Raw genomic sequence first — 10,360 nt, 5'->3', positions numbered from 1 at the left:
CTAGGATTCAAGGTGTGTAATTAACATTGGAAACTACTGCCAGATGTGGAGGCAGAAGTTTCACAGGCTCGCCACAGTGCTGCCGTGCTGGTGAGGCAGGCTCAGGTATAGCTGCACTTGAGGTTAAGCTGTGGCCTTTGCATCTCTGCCTGCAAACAGGAGGCAGTACTCACAGGTCGTGCTGTCAGGGCTGCTGTGGTCACTCCTTGCAAGGTGAAGCTGGTTACACTCTCAGGTCCCTGAGAACAGAGCCAGCTCTTGCTGTAGCTGAGCAAAGGGGTTGCTGACCACTGGGAGCTTTGAGAGCTGACTGTGGTTTGATCACTACACTTCAGCTCTTTCCTGTTTAGGAAACTAACAGCTTTGTGTAGATGCTGCTTTCGGTCTCTGAAAACACGGAGGGGCACAGAGGCAGCATTTGTCTCAGACCTTCTCAACAAAGGTTTAGAGGCACAAAGGCTTTTCATGGGTTTGCAGAGCAGGATGTTGAGATGCTGTACGAGCTCTCCTGGCAGCTCACCCTGCTCTGTACCGGCACACAGCACCCACTTGCTGTTGTGCTGTTGTTTTCCTGCAAGAAATTTTGCCAGCACCTTACAACTGCTGCTGAAGACACCCCCTGTTCAGTCTGTGCCTCTGCACAGACTCTGTGACCTGCTGGGTTCCTTTTGTTCCTTGCGGCTCTGCTTATCTGTTCTGTCCTTCAGTCCAGGCTCCCTCTCCCTGCTGTGCCAAGGGGTTGGGAAGCTCTGTGTCTGGAGCTGCGGCTGCCTGCTGTCAGAAGACACCGTCGTCCCTTCTTCCATCCCAGAGACTGCTCTCTCAAGAATAGCATGACTTAATACTGGAATTAACTGCTTAGGAAGAGCCAGTAAATGCTTGCAACAGCAGGAGACATTAGCTGAGACAAGGCCTGGGAAAGCCCCAGATCTTTAGGCTTCTGAGGGGGGCTGATGCACTGTCAGTTGTGTAGGCAGGACTTCAGCAGGGCAGGGGGACAAACCCTTCCAAGTGCCCAGAAGTACACCCAGGTAAAGACAGCGAATCTTGGCGACTGTAAAGTGTTCTTGGTTTCTTTTTTTTGGTGGAGGAAAGCTGTTTTGCCTAGGTAGAGCGTGAGAAGTGCTGCTTGTTTCCTAGTAATGTCCCTTGCCACATGAGCTGCAGTTTAGGGGCCTGAAGGTAAGGCAGTCCATTGCCTCCCACCCTCTGTCTGACCATAGGGCACACACAGAGCTTTCCTGTTGGGAAGATGTCATGTTGGCAGTGGGTGGTCAGAGTACCTGCCCTTCTGCCAGAGTTCTTGTAAAATGCAGCGGGTCCTTACCAAGGCCTCCCAAAGGGGTGACTTGCAAGAATATTGAGGCAGGAGGTGAGTGGGGCAACCTGGCGGGGTGTCTGAGTCAGAGCTGGAAATAGACTCGGATGCTTCGTCTTCCTCAGACCACAAAGCCGCCTTTCTCCCTTGGAGGGAGTTTGTGCAGGTCTGCTCAGGGTAGTGTGGAGGTGGTGGAGCCGAGGTGAGAAGCTGAGTGGTCACTAGCACCTGGGCTGTTTGTTCAGCCAGTTCTCCCTTGGGAGGCACCTGGGAAGCTTCCCAGCTTGCTCACGTTAGAGAAGCGGTTTTTGGCATTGCAGCGAAGTGGAGCACAGCGAGACTTCTTTGCTCGGAAGAGACACACTGGTGACAGCTGCAGCCAGGCTGCAGGGAGAGGGTAGAGGCAAAGTGCAGGCAAGCTCACTCCTTGCTGCCTGCTCTCAGCTCTGATCCAGTTGAGGCAGCTCTTGGTCCCATACGTGTTCACAGGCAGGGCTGGAGGCAGCTCCGCCAGCTAGGTGTATATGGTTATTTCAGTGTTTTAGCGAGGTGCTGACACCCAGCCAGCCTTTCCTATTGTAGTGCCAGGGCCCTTCTCGGCATCTGTCTCCAGCGCTGTGCCTGACTGATGGTCTGGGAGTCTCTTTGGTTCACCCTACCTCCTTCCTCCAGGTGTGAAAGATGGAAGCTGGACCGTGCTGCAGCTTGTGGAAGCCCTGGGGTAAGAAAAACCTTATATATGTTATACATTGCATAAGGGCCTTGCAGAGGAGATTCCCACAAGGAGGGAGTGAGAAGGAAAAGTATGTTCATCCAGAATGAGCTGGCTTCAGCGCTGGCAGATGCACCGCAGCACACAGGCGTGCAAGGGTGTTGTCTGCTCGCAGCATGGTGCCTGAGCAGTGCTTTGCCCTCCCAGGACTTGGGAGCTGTTTGGGAAAGAAGCAGCTCTTGATGCTCTCCCAGGACTGAGGAGAGGTATCAGGCACTTCTCAGTCTGGACTGTCCTGAGCACACAGCTGCTCATCACCATGTCACCAGTTGGCTGGCTTTTGTTTCTGTCTCTGAGCTGTCATGTCCTGGGACTCGAGGAGACTCGTTTCTCCCAAGCTGGAGGCTGCGTTTGCCTCAGCATTAAGAGGCTTTGCCCTTTTTCATCCCTTGTGTTCTTGGGAGCCTGAGATTCAGGTACCAGGCATGGTGCAGGAGCAATTTCTTTGATCTGATTTGAGAGCTCAGATTTTTTCTGCAGGGCTGTGAGGCCAGCTGCACGCATGCAGCACAGTCAGGGCAAGAGGAGTCTGCTCCAACCCTGCCAGCAAGTCAGATGGGAACAATACCTTTTTGGATTTATAATATATCTGCTCAGGATGTGCTTCATGCTTGTCCCTGCTCACAACAGGCCTCTTGGGCTTTCTTCCCACTTGGGCTAGGTCTTGCCTGGAGAACACAGATCCTCGGACACGAGGACGAGGCATCCAGCTGCTGTCACAAGTCCTGCTCCAGTGTTACTCCTTGCTCCAGGAGAAGGAAGGTGAGGACTGCTCTGGGACTTTCAGTGGCTGCTGGCAGGTTGGGCACAAAGCCTGTTCTGCTCGAGTGTCCGTTCTGTGGCTGTCAAAGGGATTAATTTTGCACCGTGACAACTTTGCATGTGTCTCTTCAGTGTCGAAGTCCAAGGAAGGCACAGGGCCTCACGCTGCAGCCTTTTGGCCAACCTCACTGCACAGTTTGGGTGACTCCCTGAGCACGCCAAAGCCCTGGGCTGCAGCTGGTGCCCCCGGCAGTATGTGGGTGTTGCACATCCAGGTGTGCTCAGTGCCTTGTGGGAGCCTTTGGGGACACATCTGCTTGTCAAAATCCTTGGGTGATGATTCAGTGCAGGAAAACCATCGTTCACAAAGTGAGTCATGCTGCTGGTGCAGCTCTGTGGCCTGCCCAAGTTAACTCTGGGGGAACCTAAGGGCCTGGGGAGGAGGGAACATCAATGTAAAGATGACAGTGGAGTGGAGGACTGGGGTGGGGAGAAGAAGATGCCCCATTCATGGAGACAAGGAGAAGGTGTGGCTGTGGTAAATGCCCCATAGCAACTGGCTGGCTGGGGGGGAAGCCAGTAGTAAGTGCTGCCAAACTTTGAGTTGGCCTGGGGGCCTTGCTGATCGGCAGCCGAACCTGTGCCAGCAGACTGGCAGGGCAGGGGTCCTGGGTAGTAAGTGAGGTGGAGGAAGGGAAGGATGAAAGTAAAAGGTGCATATTCCTTGGCATTTGTCTCTGTAAGTCTCAGACAGGCTGAGAGCAGCTGTGCAGAGAGAGTATGGATAGATTAACTACTGGTGTAGCTGGAGTCGGATGTGGTGACTGTGATGGGGATTGAGGAGCTCTAGAGGGGCAGCCAGAGGTGGGGAGGCTCAGTGGGGATGCCTGAGAAAGACAGGGCAGCTGGGCAAGGGGAACAAGCCACGTTAAAGCCAGGTCACCAGGAGCAATGGAGGAGGGCAGGCAGAGCCAGCTTCCTGGCAGGGTGCAGGTGGCTGCTGTGACACCCCCAGCTGGCCCAGTCTCCCTTTGTGTCCCTCTTCACGGAGTTCATTTCTCAAGTGCTGTGTCAGGCTGCCTCCTGGGGGGTTGAGTTTCTGCAGCAGCTGTGGGTGCAGGATGCTGCTAGCCGGCTCTTCCAGTCTGCTTCCTGCTGCCACTCCCCAGGGCCGGGGTGTGCAGGCGCCCGTGGCTGTGACTCAGGGGCTGGGAACGTGTTGTGGAGCTGACTGCAGGGAAGCTGGAGCTCCTGCTCCACCCCATGACATCCTCCAGCCTTCGCTGAGCAGGCGTCCGCTGCTCCCCTGCTTGTGTCTGCACCCACGTGTCTGGACAGGCCAGGGTAACTGCTTCTGAGCAGCCGCTCTGATGGGGGTGGCTGATGGGGAGAGGGCAAAGGCATTGGAGCCAGGTAGGCGCACCCAACAGTGGCAGCTCATCCTGTTCACCAGAGTGAGATGTATTTGCTCTTCATCCAGCTGCTGCTTTCAGCAGAGCTGGGGCCGGTGCCCGGCAGCTGCATTTTCTGGGAGTAATGCATGCTGGTATCTTTCTGACAGTACTGCATCTGGTCCTGTTCTATGAAAATCGGCTGCAAGATCATCACCTTGTGATCCCCTCGGTGCTCCAGGGACTCCACGCGCTGGTGAGCTCACGCTCTGCAGCCCGCAGAGCTGGGATGTGCTCTGGAACAGTGCCAGGGAGGTGCAACACCTGAGTACAGGTTGGAGCAGTGTGTCAAGCAGGGCCTGGCTGGGCTGCCAGCTCCTGCCCAGCAACATTGCCCTGTCGGCCTGCTTCTTCTGCACCCCTTGCAGAGGGGCAACGGGGAGGAGACAGCCTAAATTTCTCACCCTGTGCTGTTATAGGAGCAAGGGTTCCCTGGGGAACAGCACAGATGCTGGACATCTTGTCCTGTCCTATCTCTGGGGGCGGTGAGCTCTCCTTGGCACAGGAGAGGATCCTGCAGGTGGCTGCTGTACAGAAGCAGGAGCTCTGTTATGTGTCTGCCCTCACGGTTTTCTATCTTGATTTTCTTTTCTTATCCCCAGAGCATGTGTGAGGTGCTGTCCCCTGGACTAGCGGTATCTGTGCTCAAAGCCATCTTTCAGGAGGTACATGTGCAGGTGAGCAATGTGATTTCCCATCCTCCTGTCCCTGCTTCCTGCTCCCTGGGTGTCTGAGCGCGGCCTCCCTGCCCCAAGGACTGAGCACATTCAGCAGCAGTGCAGTGTAGTGCATCGTTCAGCACAGTGCAGTGCCTCTGCGGACCTTGGAGACAGCGTGTCTCCCTGCAGAGCAAGAGACAGGCAGCAGCTGAGGATGTTGTTTGGCCCCTGTCCTGTTTTCTCAGCCCTGGGGAAGTTGTTGCCTTCGCTGTGTTCTCCAGGCTGTATATAAGTGCCTTCAGCACCCAAATTCTCGTCCAGTTTAAGATTGTTCGAGCTGGCAGGGCCTTGGGCTTTGGTGTGACAGTGATGCTGCATTCATGCAGTGATGGACACAGTCGTGTTTGGGTGCCGTTGCATGGGCGTGTGCACGCTTTGTCTGTTGTAGCTGGGATCTGTGTGCGGGGAAGCAGCAGCTGAGCTGCTGGGGAGTTCTGCACCCTTTTCAAGGGTATGCGCTGCCCTTGGGTGGTAGGTAACAACACTGCCATGCGTGGAAGCTTGCTTTGATTCCTCTGCTTCTCCCTCCAGTCCCTGCTGCAGGTGGACCGCCACACAGTCTACAGCATCATCACCAACTTCATGGGTACCAGGGAGGAAGGTGAGAAGGCAGATGCCAGAACCACTCTCGGGTTGTCCGGGCTGGGAAAATGGCTCGCTTTCACGTTTTTCTGAAGGCTCTGATGCTCTGGTGCCTGGGTGATGCTCTGATGCTCTGGTGCTCTGATGCCTGGGGAGAGCTGAAAGGACTGCAGGGCTGGGGAAACCTGGCTGATTTCACACCATGTTGGTGAGGTCTGGTGTCCTGCATCTGCTCACGCTCTTTCTTTCTGCAGAGCTGAAGGGCCTGGGCGCCGACTTCACCTTTGGCTTCATCCAGGTGATGGATGGGGAGAAGGATCCCCGCAACCTGCTGGTGGCCTTCCAGATCGTGCGTGACCTCATTGCCAAGAGCTACGCCCTGGGTGAGCGTGTGCCTGCTGTGCAGAGCTGAGTGGGGAACATGCCTCTTTTCTTTGAGCTGCTGAAAGGATGGCCCTTGGGTCTGATTAGAGCTGGGATTGTCCCTGACATGCTTTAGGAGCTGCAGAGCCAGCCTCTCAGGGTGTCCCAGCCAAAACCAGGACACATGGATGATGGGCATAGCTTCTGTGCCTTTTTTGCTCAGTGTCTCTGCTCACATCTTCTATCCTTTCCTTGCAGGTCCCTTTGTCGAGGAGCTGTTTGAAGTGACATCCTGCTACTTCCCCATTGATTTTACTCCAGTGAGTGAGTCTGCCCTGTGCCACAGCCTATTCCTTCTGGTTTTTTCCAGGGGATCATGTCCCCACCAGGGGATGGGAAGGGAGAGGACAAGAGTCCTGGCTGGGCAGTGTTAGCTGCAAGCTCTGGTACCCAAGCTGACAGGACAGTGCTGGGCTGGCTGCAGTGACTGACATTGCTGGTGCCTTGCTGGAGAGGGGGTGATGCAGCCTTGTCTGATAGCTGGGCTGGGAGGTTTCCTGACTGGTGACCTGCTATCTCTGTTTCCCTTCCAGCCCCCCAATGACCCTCACGGCATCCAGAGAGAAGATCTGATCCTGAGCCTCCGGTCTGTACTGGCCTCCACCCCTCAGTTCGCTGAGGTAGGAAGTTCCTAGGGGGTTCTTGAGCAACCTCACTGTTCCCTGGGCACAGGCTGCATTTCCTACTGCTGCAGCTCCCACTGTGGCTCTGTGGGGAAGGAACAGTGGGGATTAGGAGCCTGCACTAGGACAGCCATGTCTTGTGCTGAGGCTGGGAGTGGGAAGGGTGCTGATGCTGACATCCTGGGAGGGGGCTGCCTGTTCTTCCGCATCTGCTCTCCTGGGCTGAGCTTGCAGCCCTGCAGGGCCATGGACAAGGTGGTACAAAGGGTGGGCTGAGTCTTAGTACCTCTCTCTGCAGTTCCTGCTCCCTCTGCTTATTGAGAAGATGGACTCAGACCTGCAAAGTGCCAAGCTTGACTCCCTGCAGACTCTGGTGAGGAGGGATCCCCTACTCCCTTCAGCCCACAGCTGGCCTGTGGCAGCCGCAGCCAGCCACCTCTGAGCCCCTCTCCCCGGCATTTTTTTTCACAATTTCCAGAGTCCTAGTGTCCTGCATCCCTCTTTCCTTTTTGTCTCTCCTATAAGTGGTTTGGGCAGTTCAACATGAGCCTGCCAGGATGGGCAGTGTCCATGATCTGTGTTCTCTTACTGGTTTCTCTCTGATGCTTTCTCCTGGCTCCCTCTTGCAGACCGCCTGCTGTGCTGTCTACGGACAGAAGGAGCTCCAGGAATTCCTCCCCAGCCTCTGGTCATCCCTGCGCAGGGAAGTGAGTACTGTGGGGTCCCTAACACATGCTCCACCGCCGTTGGGCTTCTGCTGAGCAGGAGTTCACAGCCACCCCAGACAGGCTCTGTATCTCCCAGCAGCCCCTAGCTTGGACAGCCTCAGCTGAAAAGTGTGTGGGGGAAGGCAAGCCAGCTCTCTTAGTGTGTCCTTGGGATTTGGATGTGCCACAGTGCATGTTCAGAGCATGTGGGAAGTGAGGCAGGAGCGTGCTGGGAGCGTGAAGCCTACAGTTGAGGTCAGTACAGAGCTTAGCTTATCCTACGGCCTCTCCTGCAGGTGTTCCAGACAGCGAGTGAGAAGGTTGAGGCAGAGTGCCTGACTGCACTGCATGCCCTCTCTGCCTGCCTGTCCTGCTCTGTGCTCAGCTCTGACACTGAGGACCTGCTGGACTCCTTCCTCAGCAGCATCCTGCAAGGTAGCTAGCACAGAGACCTACCCTTGCCCCGAACCTGCAGGCATGCTTCTGGCTAGAGATCTGCCCTCCTGTTCTGTTTGAAACCTCTTTCTTTTTCTGGCTCTTACCAGCCACTGTTGGCTTCTCCAAGGGAACTGGCTGCAGGAAGGGAGGGGAAGGGGGGCACAGTAGGAATTGAGATGCTTTCTTCTCTGCTGGGATTGGGGCATTCAAGGCTGTGTTTGGAGGTGGGGGAAGCAGCTCGGTTAGGGAGCCTGTGCGACAGCTCAGAGCTACGCCCCGGCAGGACGTCCCAGCCCAGATATCAGCTGCGTCCCCGTACATGAGGCAAGAAGCTCCTGCCAGCGCAGCTGACACCCAGCCTATCTCAGATTGCAGGCATCATCTTTGCGAGCCCGACATGAAGCTGGTGTGGCCAAGTGCCAAACTCTTGCAGGCAGCAGCGAGGGCCTCCCTCCGCGCCTACCACCACGTCACCCACAGCGTCCTGCCTCTGCTACTGGAGCAGTACACCAGGCACTCGCAGGTGAGGGGTGCCCTGGGCTCTATGTGCGCAGGCAGCAGGGCTGAGCATCCCGCTGGCTCTGCAGGGCTTGTCCCTGGCTGCCAGTGGGGACCCTGTGGGCACCCTTGTGGCACTGGGCTGAGACACAGCTGTGTCCCAGTAGTGACAGTGATTTGGGTTATGCCTTTATGTCCCTGCAGAGCAGCCAGAGAAGGACAATCTTGGAAATGCTGCTGGGCTTCCTGGAGTTGCAGCAGAAGTGGGGACATGTGGAAGAAGGTGAGGCTTGCTGGTTCCTCTGGAGGCGCCTGTGTCCAGGGGGCTGCTGGCTCTGACCTCACCTTCCCATATGCTGACAGAGAAGCTCACTGACCTGGGTGGCTGCATGTGCTGCTGTGTCCCAGGGATGCTACCTGGTTGGATGTCAACCAGTAGGGCCCCAGAAAGGGTCTATCAGGTGCTGTGGTGGTGGCTGTGAGGTGACAGCCAGGCACAGGCAGTGACTTTATGCCTCTCTCCGCAGATGAGAGTACTCTGCTGTCTCTCCGAGCCTCCATTTGCTCTGTGGTGTTCTCAGCGCTGACGGATCCCAACGTGCAGCTGCAGCTGGTCGGGATCAGGGCACTAACTGTCCTGGGCTCCCTGCAAGGTTGGTCCCTTGTTTCCCTTGGGGAGGCAGAGGGAAGCATCACCCTGCTCTGGGAGACGTGATGTCATGTGGCTGGTGGGACATCCTTGCCTGCTGCCTGTAGGTGCACGTGAGCAGTCACAGCATTTTCTACCCAGGCCGTGAGGCCCAGGGACATGTGGTGTCTCTCTTGCCTGGTTGTGCTGGACACCTACTATCTCTGATCTTTGGCATGCTGCTATGTTGCTGCCAGCCCGGATGAGAGGGAAGGATGCTGGCCAGAGCCCTGGCATCTTTGCCTTTGGCCAAGGGTGGGATTCCTCTATGGCTCTTGTTCCAGGCTTCCTGTCTCCTTCTGACCTGGAGCTGGTTGTGGATCACCTCATCCGTCTTGCTCTGCATGAGAAGGATTTCCAGAGCAGGTGAGGGGCAGGCTGGCACCACTGCTGTCACCCACACTCTAGGGAGAGAAACAAAACCTGGCCCTGCTGCAGAGCAGGGCTGTACTCTTGGAGAAGGCACTGTCAGAACTAAAAGACCATGTGTGTGCGAGAGCAAAGTCGTAAACCAGGCATTTATGGGCTGGAAATTGGAAAGTCCGGGCCTGCCAAAGTAGGGGGCTCTGTCTGCCAGTAGGGTGAAAAACGCACATTTCTAAGAAGTGGATTTCTGGAGGCCCCTTCTGACTCAAATCTATGCAGCTGGTGTGCAATCAGCCCTGGGTTTGCAGTGCTCACATCATCCCTCTCACTTGCTTTCCCCATGGCAGTGAAGCAGCGATGGAGGCAGCGGGATCTCTGGCCCCCCTATACCCAAAGGTTTTCTCTGGACACATGGTGCCCAGGCTTGAGGAGGAGCTCCAGTCAGGTAGGGCTGGTGGCCCTGGGAAAGGACTGATGTTTGATTTTGGGGTGAAGCCTGTGCTATCCCTGTTTGGCTTCTCCCAGGCAGTGGGGCTGTGTATGGCATAGGTGGGTGGCACTCTCTGGGGGATTCCCAGCACAGAGACTGTGGTGCTGGCACAGGGAAGGCCACGCGTGGTGCTGGTGACCAGCCTGCGTGGCCAGGATCACCTCTGTGGAGGAGGTGCAGCATGCCTTGTGCTTGGCATGGGCTAGCTCTGCTGTGCTGCTTCACTCATCCACCCTGGCAGGGTCCTGGGCCTCCAGCACCCTTGAGCGAGGGAGCCTGTGCTCACCCCACCACCCCTCTGATCTGTTCCTCTTCAGAGCGGGAGGAGGACAGCTCCCATGACCACTGCTCGCTGCAGCAGCTGGCAGCTGTGTCAACCCACACCAGCATTGTGAGGGAAACCGTCCCAGTCCTGCTGCAGCATCTCCGGAAGGTGCAGAAAGGTAACCCTGCTGTTTGCGGGGCAGCAGGGAGGGCACGTTGCCCCAGGGGTCATGAGTGGGCTGGCTGCTGCAGCTGTTTG

The 10,360-nt window shown here is 56.4% G+C and overlaps 1 protein-coding gene across 1 annotated transcript; it reads left to right on the top strand.

Moving 5' to 3' along the window:
* Positions 1 to 1,999: 1,999 nt before the first annotated feature.
* Positions 2,000 to 10,280, top strand: MMS19 (MMS19 nucleotide excision repair homolog (S. cerevisiae); the record flags this gene model as incomplete). Its single annotated transcript, XM_009872282.1, has 16 exons — positions 2,000 to 2,039; positions 2,752 to 2,852; positions 4,906 to 4,980; positions 5,554 to 5,623; positions 5,859 to 5,987; positions 6,226 to 6,287; positions 6,561 to 6,647; positions 6,949 to 7,023; positions 7,280 to 7,357; positions 7,654 to 7,792; positions 8,164 to 8,318; positions 8,498 to 8,576; positions 8,821 to 8,946; positions 9,266 to 9,347; positions 9,695 to 9,792; positions 10,155 to 10,280. Coding segments are annotated over exons 1-16 (1,522 nt in total), but the record flags the coding sequence as incomplete, so codon positions are not given.
* Positions 10,281 to 10,360: the final 80 nt, after the last annotated feature.

Source organism: Apaloderma vittatum, unplaced genomic scaffold (assembly GCF_000703405.1).
Source record: "Apaloderma vittatum isolate BGI_N311 unplaced genomic scaffold, ASM70340v1 scaffold31886, whole genome shotgun sequence".
Taxonomy (NCBI): domain Eukaryota; kingdom Metazoa; phylum Chordata; class Aves; order Trogoniformes; family Trogonidae; genus Apaloderma; species Apaloderma vittatum.
Note: the sequence above shows the minus strand (reverse complement) of the source record. Positions and strands in the feature narration are given on the sequence as shown.